A 21742-nucleotide genomic window follows, 5' to 3' on the forward strand; every position below is an offset into this window, starting at 1 on the left:
CTCAACAAAAAGACAGCCCCAACCCCTCACTAGAAGGATACATTTTAGTTACACTAGCAGGACCACAGAGCAACTGCTAATTAATGTTAATTACCTGGAATGATTGTGTTCACATTAGCATTGAGACTTCCAATTAGCTAGCTGTCCTCAAAAATATAAAACACTATTTATGGAGACAAGTTTGTATTTGTAATTACTGATTTTATTTTATTTTTTAAAATTTTATTTATTTTGAGAGAGAGAGAGAGAGAGAGTGCACGGGAGGGGCAGAGAGACAGAGAGAGAATCCCAAGCAGGCTCTGCACTGTCAGCACACAGCCCGACTCGGGGCTGGAACACACAAACCATGAGATCACGACCCGAGCCGAAATCATGAGTCAGTCACTTAACTGACTGTGCCACCCAGTAAAATCAGTAATTACCCCTGTAATTACTAATTTTAAAGTCTTTCTTGTGTTATTATTTATAAAGGGTATGAGAATGATCTATTAACCTTCCTTTTTTTATGACGCATCGTCCATTTAATTCAGCTTGGATATTTCTGTATCAAGAGTATTAAATTCATTCTACGGCAATTCTTAGTTATTTTCGTATATATTGAACACATTTCCGTCACGAACATGTACAAAAACCGAACCAAACCAATCCAGAGGAAGTTTCATTAAATAAATTTATTTGTTAAAATAATTTAACTCCAAATACAACTGTTGAATTTGCATTGAGTTATAACTACAATCCATGTTTTAATCGAAATGTCAAGGTTTAACAACTGACATTGTTACAAAACAATAAACTGTTGTTCAATTTTAAATGGTCAGTTGTATTAGAGCTCAACAATGAACTGTGAACTATATCTCTGGGAAACCCCAAATCAATAATGATAAGTCTGTTTCCAAAACCCACTGCGGTCATTCTTGAAACCCTGATCAAGATTTAATAGATGCACAATGACACGTTAATTAAAAAAAAAAAAAAAAAAAAAAAGACCCCCATAGTCTCAAACGTTTGATTGGCCAAGGAGACAGGTAAAGCTTACCAGCGTGAACACAAGGCTAGTGAGAAGAACAACTAAAAACCAAAACAAACCAGCGGAAAACCAACAGCAACAAACAAAATAAGCACTTTCACATTCAGACATACACGGACAACATTCCCATTGGAAAACTCCTGAAAACACACAGCAGACATCCTTAGGCAACATTTCTTCACAAAGAAAAGCATAAAATATCAGTAGTTTTTCCACAGAAGAGTGACGGCAATTCTAGCACTTAGTCAAAAATTCAGTTCTAGTTCTACGAACCAAAGGAAAAGATCACGGAGCACCTTTCGATAGTTTAAGGAAGATTTTACGTAACGCTTTTGATCCGATGCTGGCGTGTATGTTGTAAATTGAACAAAATGAAAGGCATCCATTACCATCACTATCACAGCTTGAAAGAGAACCCCCCCCCCCCAAAAGCTGCAACATAAAAGGGGAAAAAAAAAAGAACTTAAAAAACGCTGCCTGTGTTGAAAGTAAAACAACACAAAAGGAAAACAAAGGAAAAAGCTTATCACAAATAGCTAAAGAAAAAGTGGGTCTTTGGATCAAACCATAACATTTTTAAGGCATGTTAGAAAAACTTTCACTTATCTAGGTGCTAGTCTGATCAGGGCAAAAAATAAATAGCGACACAAGGTCACCAACTTTTCTCTGTAGCCACGATGATTTGTGTGCCAACAAATTTAATCCTCCCGTTCTTAAGCTTGTTATTAACATCTCAACAAACACATTCATTCAAACCGAGTTATATTCATACCAGATGAAATACCAACAGTTAAGAGCACAAGAGGGTTCCCATGTTTCTGGATATCTTTGATGCTTTGTCACTAAATATGAAGGGCTGTGTGCAGACGCTGATCAGGCAGCCAAATCAGTTCTTATCAACATCTTTACAGTGAAAACCCACCTTACTGTCTGACGCAAACACGGGGGACGAAAATCCGGATTTTGAGTTAATCTTTCCACCTTACATTTTGCCATACTTTTCATATTTGACTTCTTTTTCTTGTCTTCATGGCAATCCATAGTGTAAAACTGTAGAGTCTTTACAGATGTTTTTAATATGTGCTCTTAGTTGTCTGTTAAATATGGAATTCTAAAAAAACAATCATTCTGAGAAGTTAGACGCTTCAAGTCTCAACTGATTCACTAACAAATATTTCTATTTTTCAGTAGATAAATCGTACTTCTTGAATCTCTGGTTTCTCTAAAGGTTTGAGTCAAATCAACTGTTACATACTGAAATCTGTTTCAGTAAAATGGGTTAGAACTTTCCATCCTGTAAACAAGGTGCTTCACAATTGGGGGTTATAAAAAAAACAAAAACAAAAACCAAAACCTATATTGAAGAATGCAAATATTCACAATTCAAAGATTTTTAACAATCACAGCCTGGTTGGATCCACATATCTCTGTTTTCTCACCTATGAAAAGTACTATCCACCTTTCTGCTATCCGTTAAGCTTAATGCCAGCTCACTAAACACTTGGGGGTTACCAAGGATTTCAGAAAGTGTCAAAAACACGCAAATAATTTAAAAAATGTTTTTGATACACTATATTCTGCAGTCGGGATGCTCAGTGTAGGCAATGATCTCTGACTTGTGCCAAATTCTCAGGAACAATAAACACACATGCACACGCAAACACACACTCCTCTCTCAGGTACCCACAGAAGACCAGCGGTTACTTGCACAAGTGTGTGAAAGCAACAAAGTGTGGGGCAGGAAGCAGATCGCAGGCTCAGCGCTACTGCAGTTCTGAAGGCCAAATCTATCTCCAGAGGATTCGCTCAGGATACTCTCTTCAGCATTTACAGCTCTGAAGTTTGTTCAAAACCCTTCTGCACTTGATTGTAAAACCTACGAATAGGTTTTTCCTGTGCCACTAGTCATGCAAATGATAAATACTTCACGGCTATGAAAACCCAAAATGTCAGAGCTTGAGCACCTTTTCAAAAGAAAATATTCTCTCTAGCTTTATTTGCCACTTCAGTAATCAGGGCAAAATTGTTATAAGAAAATCTTTATATAATTCCCCAGGAAAATTAAAGATAAAAGGGTTGGTGGTTTTTTGTTTTTGTTTTTGTTTTTGTCCCTTACCTTCCACTCTATAATTTATGTTCTACTTTTAAGCCCAAATTATTTCACATGGTTATTCAATTTTTAGATGCCTGCAATAAAGCTCTGCTATAGCAAACGTGATTTCGAAAGCAGGTTAGCCAAGAATCACACCACAACCAGAGCCCTTAAAGGCAAGAAGGTTTGCTGCTTTAACGAACGTAAAAAATGCAAGACGTGTGTACTGTCCTGTGAGGTTTCTGCAAACGGGAACACGTGGATGCAACATGGCTTCATTTTCCTTACACGATGGTACTAGTTAATCTACCAGAACGCTTCTTGTGAGTAAGGCGAGGCAATCTTCCCATCACATCGCTTTCTTCTTGTCAATTAAGACCATGCCCGCTTTGTTAACAGAGGGTGGGCTTGGGGGTTAAATTCGGATCAAACCCTTGTGAGAGCCTCCATTCTGGGTGGCAAAGCAGGTGACTTAACACATTCGAAAGCCAGATCGTATTCGTACACAACCTGTTCTGATTTTTTTTGCTCTAGCAAGGATCGATGCACGAGTTAGTTCTGCGTCACACGTTAGGATAACATCTACAGTTAAGCATCAATTTTGAGGAACAGAAATGCGTCAGCTGAGGAAAGAATCTCTCCCTGTAATGCCGTTGGCAGGTCAGCTGTTACTGACTTGACGGAATACATTGGTTAGAAGCACTATCTCAAGTCCTGAAATTTCAGTACTCTCCGTAGGAAAATATTTCTCCTTTACTTATTTTTTTTTTTCAAAGAAGACAAAATATCTTAACCGCAAGTGGTCATAGGGATTCTTCTGGTTTCTCTCTCATGATTATTTTGAATTTATACAATAGTTGCTTCTGTCAACTCGGTGACAATGCCACCACAGCTTCCAAAGGAGATCACCCTGTAGATTGGCTATGCCTTCAAGTGGCAGGTGCGTCCAGGAGGCCGAGGACAACGGTAAAGACTGTAGCTACTGACCCCAAGTGGTACTCAGAGACCTCAACTGACAATCACTGCTCGACGCCAAACGAGGGCGGCCGTTGCACTGCAGAGTCACCCCCCACACCCTGCGGACTCCGCAGTCGCCCGGACGAGGTGCGCCCTCGCCTGCGGTACCGGGCAAGGCCCGCCCGGGGCGGCCACATCGGACGCTATTGGATGTTACAGGCGGAACAGCACGGGTCGTCTTTGTCAGGCTGCGCGGCGTAGTTCATCTGCCTCACGATTTCGGCAAAGAGTTCGTCCACCATCGTTTTGCTCTTCGCAGAAGTCTCCATAAAGGGGCAGCCCCACTCTTCGGCGAGGGCCCTGCCTTCATTGGATGACACCTCCCTCTCACTTTCCAGGTCCACTTTGTTTCCAACCAATATGACTGGCACTTTCTCATACCTACAAGAGAGCAAACGAGACACAGACATTATAAAAGTTGGCACTAAGTTAAGAGGCTAAAACGTATCTTATCTCTTTTCATTCTATTCTACCACAAACATTCTCTTTAGTTGCCCGAAACGTCATTTGCCTCACTTGGCTTGACATCTCCCTGAGGGCATTCAGGTGCTGCCCTCACAGTGGATAGTAAATGGGGTTTTGGAAACGAGGCTTTACATGAATCAATTCTACATCTTCGAAAATCAATTTACCTTTCCAGATATATTTGGAAAATTATTCTCAGAATCTCAGAATAAATCCTGTTAGGTGGCTTAATTTAAACTTTTTCCATTCTAAGAGATGCTTACTCAAAATTTCAGTTGATGAAGTAATAGCTCTACTGAGCAAGCAAACGATTTATAATTGTCAGCATTTTACTCAGCTCCATAAATATACAAAACCGGTCATGTTGGAATAGTTCCTAAGACAAAAGACAGTAGAAATCATTAGGATGGAAACTATCAAATATGACTACATTCTATCCCTTTGATAAAACTGTTCCAGATTAGCCAGTTGAAAGACATCATGGCTCTTTTCAGCCCGCAAGGAGTAAACATTTCAGTCATTAGCTTTATTTGATGCCGTCCCTTCCTTCCTAACCAGCACAAGTGTGCCATAGGCCGAATGTTTGTGCCCCCTTCTTCCCAGTGTTGAAGCCTAAGCCCCACTGTGATTGTATTTAAGAGTTTGGGGCTTTGGGGCAGTGATTTCATCATGGATGGGATTGGTGCCCTTTTATATGGAAAAGAGATAGGGGAGTGCTCCCTTGCCCCGACCCTAAGTGAGGACTCAGCAAAAAGAGGAGTCCAAGAACGAGGGAAGCGGGCCCTCAGCACACACAGAAGCTGGCAGAGGCTTGATCTTGGACTTCCTGCCTCCAAACTGTTGTTTAAGCCCCACATTCTGAGGTTTTTTGTTATAGCAGCCAGACAAAGATAAGGCGTCTGTGAGTTACGACATCTGGAAAAAAGCTAGACTAATAAGGATAACAAAACGGTATGAAAAGAACAAAGTAAAAAGGCCCTAAATCATTTTGATACCTAAGGCTGATTGATTCTCTTTACGATGGTTACTCACAGTGTAAAAATACATGGTGCTACTCTGCATAGTTATTTACTAATATTGTTTATGTTTGTTCTAAGGAATGTTGCTAATATATTTTCCTAAGGCTATCATTTTTACTTTAAACATCATTTATTTATTTTCTAATTTTTTTAAGTTTATGTATTTTTTAGAGAGAGAGCAAGAGAGCACAAGCAGGGAAGAGGCAGAGAGCCAGGAAGAGAGAGAATCCCAAGCAGGCTCCACGCTGTTAGTGCCCAGCCGGACAGGGGCTTGATCTCATGAACCATGAGATCACGACCTGAGCCAAAATCAAGAGTCAGATGCTTAATCACCTGAGCTACCCAAGTGCCCCAAACATCATTTTAAAAGCTTCTTGTGATTTTAGTATAAATCAGTGTGTGTGTGTGTGTGTGTGTGTATGTGTGTGTACCTTCCTCTAAGCAGAATGCATCTCTAATCTATAAAGGAAGTAAAGCACACCATTGCACATAAGGATAACAAATATGACAGGATGCGGCCACTCCATGAGAAGAGAAAACTACCACATAGGACTTCACTGAGGCGGGGTTCGTACACAGTTTTTATCATTCAGGAAACTGAGTGCTGGGCAGGTGGTTAATATGAGTGAGAATCCTTCCACGGTCTCCTCACTCGGTGAAATTGGTTCTCTCCCCTCACTCACGCTTGTAAAGCAAACTATATTCCCACCAGAGTCTCACTTCTGTCTCTGGCACTCGGTCAAACTGAGAACTGTTTCAACAAGAGGGCTCCCAGCAGTGCGCCACTTAGCAATCTGGAACATAAAAACAACTTAAAAATGTGTGGGGACAACCGTATCAAAGGTAAGTCTAGAACTTGGGTATTCTTTTGCAGGAAATGGATTTGGACAAACTCCAATGTGTATCAGTGGCTTTATCTGAATTTACTGTGGCCCAGCTGGGCCTTGTGCTTTGTGGCCTCAGATCCTACTGCGAGCTCTGGCCGTACGACACACGGGTTTTTCACACCTTCTAGGACTCTTCCCTACAAACAATTACGTGTGCCCGGTGGCCTCTGCAAGGACGAGTGGCAGCAAGGTGAAGCTGCATTACAAACGGTGCGGACCTGCTGCTTTGCAGACGAGCCCTCTCAGCCTTCCGAACTTATTTTACTCGCAAGCTTTTAACTGCATTTCGGTTTTCCTTATGAGAGTATATACACCGCAGCGTTACTTTAAATCACCTTGTTTGGCAGGGAAAGAACATAAACATGAATGCAATCCCGAAAAATGTATTGGTTGAATTTAATCGGGTTAAAAATTAATTTCAATCTCTGTGGACCATCCTTAACAGGGAAAGTGATGACATCACTTTCTCTTATTAGTTAAGCAGTAAGTGTTTTAGAGACTATGTTTTTAGTTTAAATAAAGTATGAAATCATGTTTTATAGGTAAAGAAATAGTTCTTACACTTCTAACTAAACGCTACAGCTGTGTGGATTTTCAAAACTTGCAAACGTATCAAATCATTAGCAGTTGTATCACGCACCGTTTGAATCAAGAATCTGAATAAATGTTGCCAATGGATTCTCAAAAGGGCAACAAGAACACTGCAAACATAAGTCCGCATGTAACAGCATTTAGTTAACTGTCGAGTGAAGGTGACAGTTTAGCAGCAGAGAACCTGGCCATTACATCACTATCTGAATGGTCAGCGGTCTTCTCTAAGACCGAGATGCTAAAAAGGCTGGAGCAATTCAGACTGATGTCCTCAGAAGACTTTCAAAGGTCTTCGGGGAAAGGAAGTATTCTCTACATCTCGGAATAGCAGACGGTGAGAAATTGTGTCTCTTGCTGTTAACATTAATACATGACACCGCAGAAGAGATTCGAAACTGGGATTTGGAGGCTCGGCTTCCAGCCCGGCCACTGAGGCTGCAAGACTGAGCAAACCTTGCACCGTAGTCACCTGTAGTCACTTCCTTGTTGGTAAAAAGGGAGTCAGGGGATCTGTTCCCACTGAACGCACAGGTCGCTGTAAAGCTCACAGGATGCCCTAGAAAGCCCCGAGTGCTGGGGAAACGCGGGGCGGTGCTTCTTTCCTGTCCCACCTGCCCGCTGCTGCGAGGACACAGCTTCTCGAAGTGTCAAAAGGGAGGTGAGGAGCTCCTGAGGACAGACAGGCAGGAGAGACTGACCCCGAGTCAAGGAACGAAGCAGCCACCTGCCGTCAGCCTTCACCTTCTCCAGTCCCCTGGGCTGAGCAGGAGGGGAAGAGGAGCAAGCAGAGAAGGAAAGCCTTCTTTCTCCAGATACAGCTACCTGTGCGGAAGGGGAGGTGAGGCTTTGGGTTGGGCTGACGGGACGGGTCCTGTGTGGAGGAGGTAAGATTTGGAGAAACCAGGATCCTCCTCAAGGTGGGCGGGTGAGAAGGCAAAGGGAAAAAAGCAAAAAAGCCCTGTGTTGACACAACAGAGGGGGAGCGTGGGGAAACCCTGCTCCCTGCTCCAGCAAGGGTGTGTTGAAAAACCAACAAAGCCAGACCAGGACTCCGGTCCCTGAACTGCCTCTAGCTAGTTCTGTGAATTTAGCAAATTAACTTCATCTCTTGCTTCCCAGTTTCTTGAACTATAAAGTGAGCTGGACTAGGTTTCCAAGGTGCGCTTCAGCTTCGAAGTTAAAAATCAGGACCTAGTGGGCCATTCCCACAATCAGTACATATCACTGACCAAGTGATGGCTGACAGCTTAGCACTGTTCTTGGCACAGCACCCAACAGGATGATCTTTTTTTTTTTTTTTTTTTAGTGTTTATTTTTGAGAGAGAGAGAGAGAATGGGGGAGGGGCAGAGGGAGGGATACGCAGCATCCGAAGCAGGCTCCAGGCTCTGAGCTGTTAGCACAGAGCCCAATGCGGGACTCGAACCCACGAACCATGAGATCATGACCTGAGCTGAAATCAAGAGTCAGACACTTAACCGACTCAGCCACCCAGGCGCCCCTCGTTGGTATTTCTTTTAAGAACGTGAGCAGGCTTATGGTCATGCAGCTCAAATAATCTTATATTTGTTTATAGTCTGCAAACAGTTGTTTTATCGATATGATTTTTACAGTGTTTATTGTATTCATGAGCATGATTACATGATGTATTGATGAATAAAACTAGCTCTGCCTAATGCACTGAATAGATCATCAGACACTCAGGCTTGAGCATCACTCGGCTGTAGAATGCCGACAGGCTTCTCAGTGAGGTAGCTTCACAGAGTTCACAACATTTGATGCTTGCCAATGGATTCCAGTGGTTTTTTAATGGCTTTCCAATAGTCTCATGTTGTTTTCTCTTTTTTGGTAACTTTCCTGATATGTGTGTATGCATATGTATGTGTGTATGTATGTTTTACTTCTGGTTGTGCCTAAACTTGGCCAATTGCCAAAATAACTGGGGAATTAAAAAAAGTACTGATCCCCAGGCACTACTCCAGACCTACTGGATCTGAACTTATGGGACCAGAGACCCACAAAGAGGCTATTAAAAAAATATATATCTACATGTGTAAGCTCTGAAGACTACTCGTGCAGGTCAGCAGGGTTTTGAAGACACTGGCCTAATCTGTTGCTTCGTGACCTCAAACCATACTGTGTTGACATAGTTCACAGTTTTCCACTGCGGCAAATCCGGAATCAATTCCTTCTTCCCTTCGTTTATTCACCAGTGATAAGCTGTAGACAGAAACCACTACGGTCAGCGCCTTTAACTTCCTTTGGAGGGTGCTGTATTGCACCGTATGAAAAGAAGGCCGTGCGGGGGCGCCTGGGTGGCTCAGTCGGTTAAGCGGTTAGGCTCTTACCACTCTTGAATTCAGCTCAGGTCACGATCTCACGGTTTGTGTCATGCTGCATTCTTCTAAGTCACTTTTGCACAAGCATGTTGAAGTACAATTGTCTCTGAATTCAGGAATGAAAATCAGGAAGATTTTTATAGGTCCCCTTAGTCAACCTTCCCCTCATGTTAAAAATCTCATCTACCAAGAGAGTCTCAAGGCAAAATGTCAAACCACTCGAGGCTCCAACCACTTCCATGACAACCTCACCAAATGGCTATATTTGAACATCATTAGTGATGCGGAACTCATATCTCAAACAACCCATTCTGTCAGTTCTGTTAAACGTTAGTGTTAAAAAGCCGGTGTTAAAAGGTTTATCCCTGTCTCGTGAGCTGTCATTTGTAACATCTTGGCCCTTCCCATAGGTCCTAGTTCTTGTACCCTTTAGAATATAGAAATCTGTTTCTCCAGAATGCAAATAGGTTTTCTTTCTCCTCTCCCTGCTCAAATTAAATAAGTACAGTCGACCCTGAACAATGTGGGAATTGGGGCGCTGACAGCATATAGACTCCCCCAAAACTTAACTGCTAGTAGCCTCCTGTTGACTGGAAGCCTTACTGGTAACAAAAGCAGTCATTTAACACATACTTTGTTATATGTATTATATACTGTATTCTTATAATAAAGTAAGCTAAAAAAAGAAAATGTTAAGAAAATCCCAAGAAAGAGGGGCACCTGGGTGGCTCAGTCGGTTAAGCGTCCGACTTCGGCTCAGGTCATGATCTTGCGGTCCGTGGGTTCAAGCCCCGTGTCGGGCTCTGTGCAGACAGCTCAGAGCCTGGAGCCTGTTTCAGATTCTGTGTCTCCCTCTCTCTCTGCCCCTCCCCTGCTCATGCTCTGTCTCTCTCTGTTTCAGAAATAAATAAACGTTAAAAAAATTAAAAAAAAAAAAAAGAAAATCCTAAGAAAGAGAAAACACGTTTACAGTACTGTATTTATTGAAAAAAATTTATTTTTTTCTATTTATTGAAAAAATAGAAAAACATTTATTGAAATTTTTTTGAATTTATTTATTTATTTGAAATAAATTTATTGAAAAAAATTTATTTATTATTTATTGAAAAAAATCTGCATATAAGTGGATCTGCACTGTTCAAACCCATGCTGTTCAAGGGTCAGCCATAATAATGATAAAAATCCCAGCGATATTTAAATAGGTAAGGAGGAAAATGAAAGACATTTTTAATCCCATTTCCATGAGAATAATCTAACTTTCCGGTATATATCCTTCCAGACTATTTTCCTATACGAATCTATATAAACATAGATATTAGTTTTTGTAAAAGGAGACTGTACCAATTATATTTGAAATTTCCATTTCAATAAATGATATAAGTTTTATTAATGGCTAAGTAGTATTACATTTTATAGACTCTATACTCTAACTGTACCATAATTTAATTACTTCTTCCCCATTAATGCATTTTTTTTACTGATTCATTTTTTTTACTAACATAAACAGCAGTCTGATGAGCTACACTTAGAAGTGTGATTTCTGTCTCAAAGGTATATGTAATATGTGTGTAGGTGGGCCAGAAAAATCACATTTCTAAGTTCATCAGATTGTTGTGCACACACACAGAGTCTTAACTGGCATCCCAAAAGTTGTATTACAACCAGTAGTGTGTAAGTTAAGAGTGCCTGTTTCTGCAACCGTGGGACTGATATTTTTAATCTTTCAGTGAAGTATTGTGGCAGTCCTGAAGAAAAAGGATTGTTTTTGGCTAGGAGGTGACAGCTTCTACCACAGCTTGCTAGCACGAAATATCAATACTTCTTGTAAGGATGGAAACCATGAGCTAAGTAAGGCTGCTCTCTTCCTCTAGACTGACTTGTTTTGAAGTGACTAAATATTTCATCTTAAAAGGGCACTTCTGGTAATTTAGCTTGAGTAATGAAACCACAGTCCTCTGCTCTGACTTTCTGCTGGTTTCAGAATGCATCCTGAAGAAGAGAGAGAAATCTGTAAATGTAATACAAAAATTAAGCGTGGAGAATAATGACACTAAAAAGACATTCAAAGCTATCAGGGATACTCCATACCAAGGTTAATAAACATAATCTGCCTTCCTAGAAATTAAGAGCTGGCACTGTATCAGAAGAATCGGTTCCTCGTAGTTTGTGAGGGACCAATTGATCATGACAATGCAACTGAGGCATTTTAAATGTTGTATTAAAAACCAACTGAGGGAGAAAATATTTTTACATCTGATAAAGGATTTATTATCCAAAACATACAAAGGAGTCTTGAAACTCAACAATAAGAAAACCATCAACCCAATAAAAAATCAGTCAAAGACCTTAACAGACACCTCATCAAAGAAGATATACAGGTGGCAAATAAACATATGAAAAGATGCTCTACCATCATATGTCATCAGGGAAATGCAAATTAAAGCAATGAGATACTGCTACACTCCTACTAGAGTGGCCAAAATCCAGAACACTGACACCACTAAATGCTGAAGGATGTGAAGCTACAGGAACTCTCATTCGCTTCTGGTGGGAATGCAAAATGTTTAGCCACTTGGGTGGTTTCCTACACATACTCTTACCACGCAGTCTAGCAATCCCAAGTATTTACCCAAAGGAGCTGAAAACTTGTGTCCACATAAAAACCTGCACATGGATGTTTATAGCAACCTCACACATAATTGCCAAGATTTGGAAGCAACCACAATATCCTTCAGTAGGTGAATGGATAAATAAACTGTGGTCCGTCCAGACAATGGGATTTCATTCAGCAGTAAAAAGGAGTCAGCTATCAAGCCATGAAAAGACAGGGAGGAACCCTAAATGTACATTACTAAGTGAAAGAAACCAATCTGGAAAGACTACAGACTGTACGATTTCAGCTATATGATATTCTGCAAAAGACAAAACTATGGAGACAAGTTAACAGATCAAAGGTTGCCAGGAGTTGGGGTGGGAGACGGGAAGGGATGAACAGGTGCAACACAGTATTTTTAGGGCAGTGAAAATACTCTGTAGGATACCATAATGATGGATGCATGTTATTAAACATTCGTCCAAATCCACAGAATGTACAACACCAAGAGTAAACTCTAAGGTAAACTGTGGACTTTGGGTGATTACGATGTGTCAATGCAGGTTCATCAATTGTCACAAATGTACTACTGTGGTGGGAGATGTTGATAATGGGGGAGGCTATGCATGTGTAGGCAGGGATTATATGGGAAATCTCTGTATGTTCCTCTCTTTTTCTTTTCTCCTTTCTATCTTCTGCCCACTTTGCTGGGAAGATGACCACCACTGTAGAAACTGTGTAGCAGTGCAAAAGGCTATTAAACCATTTATCTAACATTTATAAAACACTCCATGCAACAAAAGCAGAATATATTCTTCCCAAGTGCTCCTGGAACATTCACTAGGATAGACCATGTTTGGGCTATAAAAACTGTAACAAATGTCAAAGAATTGAAATGATACAAAATATGTTCTCAGACCATAATGGAATTAAATGGAAAATTAGTAACAGGAAGATATGAGAAAATCTGCAAATGTTTGGAAACTGAACCATATACTTCTAAATAACCCACGGCTTAAAGAAGACATCACAAGGAAAACTAGGAAAGATTTAATGGAAAGAAAATAAAAATATACCCAAATTTGTGGGACACAGTTAAAGCAGGTCACAGAGAACTATCATAGCATTAAATGTCTATATTTGAAAAGAAGAAATGTCTCAAGCCAGTGATCTATGCTTCTACATTAAGAAACTAGAAAAAGCACAAAATAAATCCAAATTAAGCAGAAAGTAAAAATAATAAATAGGAAAAATCAAATAAATCAAAGACAGATAAACAATATAGTAAATCTAAATAGAAATAGACCTAAATAGAAAACTAAAAAAACTAGTTCCACATCAGTAGAATTGACAAACCTCTAGCCACACTAAGAAAACAAGGACACAAATTAATGATATCAGAATGAAATAGGAAAAATCACTACAGACCCTACAGACCTTGGAAGAATATGCTCCTGAAAGAGAAACTTAGGTGAAATGCACCAATTCCTTGCAATGATTAACTTACATGATGTCATCCATGCTCCCCTACTCAGGGGCTGACAGCAGCTTTCCACTGTTAACCATGTCATATATAAACTTTCCCGTTTAGTTCTTCAGCTATCCAAACTCTTGCCCTTCATATCTAATTCAACCTTATTTCCTACAACTTTCCAAAGAGAATCTTCTGCTCTTAATTCTGTCTCCTTGTTCATGGTGGTCATCTAACTATAGTGGTCCTCACCAATCAAGTTATTTTCAAGGTTTTATTTAAATTCCAATTAGTTAACATACAGTGTAATATGAGTTTCAGGTGTAGAATTTAGTGATTCATTACTTCCTACCAGTCAAATTCTAACTGCCATTCAAAGCTCAGGTCAAATTTCATCTCTTTTAAAATCTTCCCTTACTTTTGTAACGAATTAGTTCGGTTGTCTGAACTCTTATTTACATTTTATATTGAGCATAGGAGTGCTGGGTGGTCTCTCTTTGTTGAGCATCTGACTTTAGCTCAGGTCATGATTTCACAGTTGGTGAGTTTGAGTCCCGCATTGGGCTCACTGCTGTCAGCATGGAGTCTGCTTTGGATCCTCTGTCCCCTTCTCTCTGCCCCTCCCATGCTTAAGCTCTCTCTCTCAAAAGTGAATAAAACATTAAAAAAAAGAACTTGGGGTGCATAGGTTTTCATGAATACATCTCTTGAGTACCCACTAGGCATTGTGTGAGGCACTGGAGATATACGACAAATGAAGTCCCTGAAGTTTACATTCAAAAATTGGAGGAAACACTATACACAAACAGACAATATAATGAAAGACTGTGATGGCTGTTACAAAGAAAATCAATATTACTATGTAATAACCTGCGTAGGCCAATATTAATTACACTGGGTGATCAAAGAAGGCATTTCCAGGAAGATGAAATCTAAGCACAAGCTTGAGGATTGAGAGTTGAATGAGCCATGGGAAAAACCAGGAATGAAACCTTTTAGGCAGAAAAAGATTTTAAAGATAGGCAGTAGGAAAGTAGTAGGCTTATTCAAGGAACAAAAAGGAGACTAGCATGGTTACATCATAAAGAGCAAGGGGAGAGAAGAGCAGGAGGGATGAAGAGGACCGATGGCTACTATTCTAAGGACAGGAGAAAGAGGAGAAAGCTACTGAAGGACTTTAGGCAGGGAAGTTACATGGCGTTATGTGTTAAGAGATCAGTGTGGCTAACATACAGAAAATGGATTTTAGGGTCACAAAAGTAGCAGGAAGATAAAAGACACCTGAAGTGGTCTAGGCAGGAGACAGCAAGGACTTGAAGTGGGATGATGGCAATGGCAGTAGAAAAAAAAAAAAAAGACATAAAATATATTTGGAAATTGCACCAACAAGACATACGAAGGGCTGGTTGCAAGACACAGAGCAGGTAGTGGTTTTGACAAAAAAAGAGAAATCAGAAATGACTCATAGGTAAACTATTGTTTTTATAAGTATAGTTTTATCTTATGACTAAGAATATAAGACCACAAAGGTAACTACCATATGCCTTCTATTACCCTGTTTCTAATACACTTTCACTGTGACCGTGTTTAAAATGATCCTGGCTATCCAAATCACTACTTCTTACAAAGAAGATTCTGGTATATCATGGAGTTCTTAATGAGCATTAAAGACCACCTCCTCTTAGCGTAGAGTTTACAAAATGATGATTTTCCCATAGAACTGGCTACTTCCTTTTCCTACAAAATTTTTATTTTTAAAATATCCTACTCAGGTTATTCACGTCATGTTTCTATTAATATTACTCTAGATTTCCACCCATCCTTCACTGATTATACCTGGGAGTCTCTTTAAAGGCCTGTATGTTTTTTCCATATGTGACATGTTATCTTACTGGGTAAGGTAACAATCATTTGCCACTCAAATTTTACCTTATTAAAGGTCTTCCCATATACTCTCAACTTACTATTAATAAAAAGAGAATGATATTTTAGCCTTCAACTCTTACCAGTTGGACATTTTGTTTACTTCTGAAAATCTGTGAATGATAATCATGCAACACTGTTAAGTGTACTATTTTTAAAGCTCCTCCTAAATTATTGCTTTAATGAAGTCTTAAAAGTCTTAAAAATATATTAAATAGGATATGAAAAAAGAACTAACCACAAAAGGAAAGGTTAATAAACTGGGCTTCATTAAAATTAAGAATTTTTTTTTTTAATTTTTTTTTAACGTTTATTTATTTTTGAGACAGAGAGAGACAGAGCATGAACGGGGGAGGGGCAGAGAGAGAGGGAGACACAGAATCGGAAGCAGGCTTCAGGCTCTGAGCCCTCAGCCCAGAGCCCGACGCGGGGCTTGAATTCACGGACCGCGAGATCGTGACCTGAGCTGAAGTCGGACGCTTAACTGACTGAGCCACCCAGGCGCCCCTAAAATTAAGAATTTATGCTCATGTAAAGAAACTATTAAGCAAGTGAAAAGGTAAGCCAAAAATTGGGAAAAGGTATTTGCAATACATGTATCTAACACAGGACTTCTATCCAGAATGTATAAAGGACTTCTACAAAAGAGAAGAAAACAACAATACAATTTTTAAATGGACAAAGCACTGGAGTAGGTATTTCTTAGGAGAAGACACCCAAATCATCATGAAGCAAATGAAAAGGTGCGCAACACCATTACACACCAGGGAAACAAAAACTAAACTCACAACGAGGTACCATGGGAATCTTCCCAGGTTAGCTAAGATTAAGACGACTGACAATGTGAGCGCAAGATTAAGTTGGTACAAATACTTTGGAAAATCATTTGGCAGTATTTACTCATGCTGCAAATATGCATTCGTACCCAGTAATCCCACTCCAAGGTATACCCCAAGAGAAAGTGTACATGCGTGTAACCCCAGATACGTACTAGAATGTTCACAGTAGCGTTAATGGTAACGGCCCCAACCCACCCCCAGAAGAGATGACAGAATCGTGGTACGTCCATACGAGGGGAACTACTGCGGCTTAGGAAAGAATTAGCTCCTGCTACCAGCAGCACAGATGAATCTCACAAAGGGTACCTGGAACAACAGAAGCCAGGAACCCAGGAACAGACGTGACTGTGCTGGTCTTTGGGCCTGCAGTGACAGGGTGGGACACAAGGGAAACCGCTGTGCTGCTCGAAATTTCTGTCCTGGACGTTCATCCAGGATTTGACTATACGGGAGAGGCATCCAGCTGGACATCTAAGATGTATGCACTTTACTGCACAGAAGTGATACTTCAATAAAAAATAATAATAAATTGAAACAGAAAAAAAAATCAATAAAGAAGATAATTATCTAAATGATTTCCTCATTAAAATTGGAACAGAAAATAACCTTCAGGACAAATTGAGCGAACATGCATGTTGGCTACGGGGTTTTTCAGTCACAGAAAGTGCAGGATTCAGTCGATCAGTTTATTACTCAGCTGAACACTGCTAATCAATTTTACATTTCTGTCCAAGTTCTGTGCTGTTTAATTTATATTCAAAATTGCCTGAGGACTGAAAGCGTAAGGAATGCTAATACTAAAGAGCACGTCACTGGAAATAAAAATGATAATTTTGAACATTTTCTTCACTCTCAGATTTATAAATTGGATCCATCTAACCTTAGTTCTTTCTGGGCATATCAAGATACCACAGTACTTCAAATACCTATGTTAGAAAGAAAAAAAAATCTTGATGACTACATTTAATCTGGCTTTTTATTTATTAGAAGTGGGCATTTTCTACCCCAGGAATGTGTGTAAGTAAGTGTTCACAACTAGAAGCCTAAAGCCTTGTCACTTACAAATGCAAAAAATTATCTGAATAAACCAGTTGATTCTCTTATTTAAAAAAAAAAAATTTATGTTTATTTATATTTGAGAGAGAGAGAGACAGAGACAGAGACAGACAGATAGAGCACAAGCAGGGGAGGGGCAAAAAGAGAGGGAGACACACAATCTGAGGCAGGCTCCAGGCTCCAAGCTGCCAGCACAGAGCCCAATGTGGGGCTCGAACCCATTAACCGTGAGATCATGACCTGAGCCAAAGTCGGTCACTTAACTGACTGAGCCACCCAGGCGCCTTATTTTTTTTTTTAAAGCGTAATATCCAAGATACCCAAAATAAGGTACTAGAAAGCAGTTGTTGCTCTATATTTGATACTTTAATGTGTAGCTAAATTTTAGTGTGTGTTTTAATGCATATTCGGTCTACCAAATCAAAATCTATCGTTTTAAAAATCTGTCAACAAAGTATGGGTCTTCCTACATAATTTAAATAGCAGGGAAAGTTCACGTTGAGACACATAAATGAAGAACACACAGCTTTCATCTATCAAAGGAACAAATGTGTCCAGACATAAAACGTGCGTTTTACCTTTAGTGAGAGTTGAAATCCGAAACCTGTGCATCACAAAACAGGTCCCGCTCTTGTTCTTGAAAAGACTACACTGAGTCGGCTGCTCAGGCACATGCAGGTTGCCTGAACGGTTACCTAACTCTCCGTTTATTAAGTTATGGAATACGTCTTCTCGACACTTCTTCATTTTAGAATTTCTGGTGAAAATGTTTATGAATGAGAATTCCTCTGTAGCTGGTACACAGTTAAAGTTCAATTACAAATACTTTTCAGAAGCCATCTCTCCGAATGGAGACGATTTAAAGATGCAGCAAAGCTATGAAGAGCTAAAACTTTTTAGGAACTTTCAAATTATGAATAAAAGAATATTTGCCTTGGGAGACTGTTCCACTATTGTAGTAAGATACTAAAATATTTCTTACTTTCCAAATTACAATACAAACAGCACCAGAAACACCTGGGTGGCTCAGTCAGTTAAGCGTCCAACTCTTGATTTCTTTCAGGTCATGATCCCATGGTTCGTGGGATCGAGCCCTGCACTGTGCTCTGGGCTGACAACCAGGAGCCTGAGGCCTGCTTCTCACTGTACCTCTCCCTCTCCGTCTCTCTCTGCCCTTCCCCTGCTCGCGCTCTGTCTCCTTCTCAAAAATAAATAAACATTAAAAAATTGCACAATGAAGGAGCTGGAAACTATCACCATTGGTGGAGATTATGGTGCCCGACAGCAACCATTGGAAATGAAGAGCTACAGATACTGTGACAGAATTCAAACCAACCCTGAAGTAGAAGAAGTTATAAACCATTCTAAGAAGTCTCTGTGGGAGCCAGCAAGGGAGAATGGCTGGTAAGCAAAAAACGTCTTCAACAGTCTTTAATAGTCATCAGGTTTGGGATGAGGGGCTGTAGTAGGTCTAGTGTGGTGATTACAGAGGATGAGGAGAGCAAGGATTATTGGACATGAGGCAATCTGTCCCTTCATTTACATTCCTGCTATAGCAACCCATCCATTTCCAAAATAACTCATTCCTGAGCTATGTAACCGCTTCCTAACTGGTCCCACCTCCAATTCTTCACCTCTGTACTCCATCCTATATGCCACTCCCACAACTATTATCTTAAAACATTGCACAGTTTTCTCTCCATCCCCCCAAGCCACTTGACTAGACAAAGCTTATCCCTAGGCTGAGAGTCAAGGTCAACCGCAATTTGGTCAACGGCTAAAATCCTCATGGAGTGCATCATAAGGGAGAGAGAACTGGATTTGGGTTTCAGGTAACTAGAAAAAGCCGAGCTCTGCTCCCTTGGATGTCATGTGACCTTTCTGAGCTGCAGGTTCCTTATTTGTGACAGAAATTTTAACGATACTTAGGAATTATGTTGAGGAACACGATGGTGATGACTTTACTAATAATAGCTAGCATCTGTAGACGGCTTAGTAGGGGCCAGGCACTGCACTAAGCACTTTACATGAATTAGCCATTAAAGTATTACGGATACTGTAAAATACTACAGAAATGCTAATTACTCTTTTCTAAGTTCTCTCAAACCATCTGCCAGTAAGTCAGTTCTAGAATCTTAATTGTGGTGATATATCTGTAAAAATGTACAAAAAATGTCAGACATAGTATCTTACCTCCTCTGTGTCTGGCTCCCATTCGCCTGGCAAGGACGGCCAAATCTAACCGTCTACTGAAGACCATTTGGTTTTCGAAAAAAACAGGATAAATACTACTCCTTCTAATATCAAAGGCTGACAATCTTCTCCAAACCGAAGTTTCTTTTCTTACTCCAGTCACCTTCTCACCCCAAACACCGCTAAGTCGTTAGTATGAACCATGGCTCTGAAGCCCTAGTAAGTTAATGGAAGAAAATAGAAAACGAAACGAAACTCTAGGCCGAGTGAGGAGTTCTGAGATAAAGTCTTGTTTCTGCTTTACACCAGCTGTGCTACCTTTGCAGTTACCTCAGGGGCCTCAGAAGGACGAGGGCTATGAACATCCTACATATAGCTCTACCTCCAGTGCTGGAATCAATCCTCTTATAGACACACAAAATAGAGTGAGTTAGGGGCACCCGAGTGGCTCAGCTGGTTGAACATCTGGCTTTGGCTCAGGGCATGATCTCACGGTTCATGGGTTCAAGCCCCGTGTCGGGCTCTGTGCTGACAGGTCGGAGCCTGGAGCCTGCTTCAGATTCTGTGTCTCCCTCTCTCTCTGCCCCTCCCCTGCTAGTGCTCTGTCTCTCTCTCAAAAAAAATAAAAAGTGAAAAAAATAAAAATAAAAAATAAACAGAATGAGTTAATGAAATGATGATCTTCCAAGATGACAGCTTTTGCATGTAGACTACAGTGGAAATGTCACAGAAACAATGCAAGCATATCCAGGATCACCAGGCTGAAAAAAGCATTTTTGGATGCATACTACTGAGAACAGTTTCTTTTATGTTCTTTATCATGCCTTGCATTAGATACTGAAATGCTTAACATGATTCATGGTGGTATGGGGGGAGGGGTCTCCAGATATTTGGGAGCAAGAAGGCCAAACTCCAGAAATGTAATGACCTGAAGGGACCTTTACTAATTCGGCAAACTTTCTAAGTGTCAGGTGCTGGATATCAGAATGGAAGCAGTTTAGCACCAAATAAATACATGAAAGAAACTTTTCTTGTTAACATAGATGGTAGTTTATGTCAAAGGGTATATACCTATGCCTAGAGTTTTCTGTGGAAACTAAACTTTAATATATTATGTTCTTAATACAATCAAATCTGCTCTTCAAAGTTAATTGTATGTAGGTGGGAACAGTAAAATGACACGGGCAGGTACTCTGTGAGGACACGTACGCTGTGAGGGCAGGTGGTAGGTGCTCCCATCAACCTGCCATCTTTTAAGAGTTAAGATACAACATCAACTCATTCACTTGTTGTTTATCTTTAATAATATTTTAAGACCTTCACAGAGAAAGATAGTGCTCTTCTATCAAAGTAACTTCTAAAATAACGTTTCCCTAAACATGTTTTGTTGTTTCAGATAATTATTGTGGCATTTAAAAACCAAACAAAAAACCTGCTCCAAAACTTAATGGCTTGACATAACCATTTTCCTAGTATTTCAGGAATTTAGGCAGAGCTCAGCTGGGCAGTTCTTCTGGCGGGGCTCACTCAGTGGTGCTCGGTTAGGGCTGGGCTGAGTGGAAGGTCAGAGATGGCCTCACCGCCGGCCTGGAATGTTGGTGGGCATGAATAGTCTCCACTGTAGTCTCAGCCCTCTTCATGCGTTCTCCAGCACGGCAGCTCAGGGCTTCCAATGACCATCGTGGAAGGTGCTTAGTCTTGTTAGTGACTAGGCCCAAAACTTGCTTAGCATCACTTCGGCCATACTCTGTTGGTCAAAGTAGTCGCAGGCCAGCCCAGATTCAAGGGGAACGGAAACGGATCCTCCTCTCAATGGGAGTTGTGTCAAAGAATGTGCAGCCATCTTTAATCCAGCATGCTTAGAGAAAATGATGTCATCTTTAAAAACTGAGTAAAACGTCATCAGTATTTGTTGATCCAAATTCACAAATGCAGTACAAAAGGATGTTGGCCAGGTCAAAGGAAGAGACTCTATACATAGACTAGACATCATGAACATCTATTTAAATTGTGATACTAAAAACAGGGAATTTGAGGTAAGAGTGTAGAATGGGCATATAATTTATTGCCCAGAGACACTTCTGAGATAGAAATGGGTACTGTAAATAATGTGCCATGGACACAGGCAGACACCTGAACTGTCCAGGTAGTCCCCTTTGGAGAAAGGGGACCAGATCAAAGCAGTGATACGTAATCAAAGGAAAAGATACAAGGGATTGTGAGAAGCCAATC

The 21742-nt window shown here is 40.3% G+C and overlaps 1 protein-coding gene across 1 annotated transcript in view; it reads right to left on the reverse strand.

The window, feature by feature from the left end:
* Positions 1-3107: 3107 nt before the first annotated feature.
* RAP2A (RAP2A, member of RAS oncogene family) overlaps positions 3108-21742 on the reverse strand; it is a 33525-nt gene continuing 14890 nt past the window's right edge. Inside the window, exon 2 of the mRNA XM_060636828.3 lies at positions 3108-4517. Within this exon, the coding sequence (XP_060492811.1) occupies positions 4280-4517 (238 nt within the window). The 3' untranslated portion in view covers positions 3108-4279. The remainder of the gene's footprint in view (positions 4518-21742) is intronic.

Source organism: Panthera onca, chromosome A1 (assembly GCF_046562875.1).
Source record: "Panthera onca isolate mPanOnc1 chromosome A1, mPanOnc1 haplotype 2, whole genome shotgun sequence".
NCBI lineage: Eukaryota > Metazoa > Chordata > Mammalia > Carnivora > Felidae > Panthera > Panthera onca.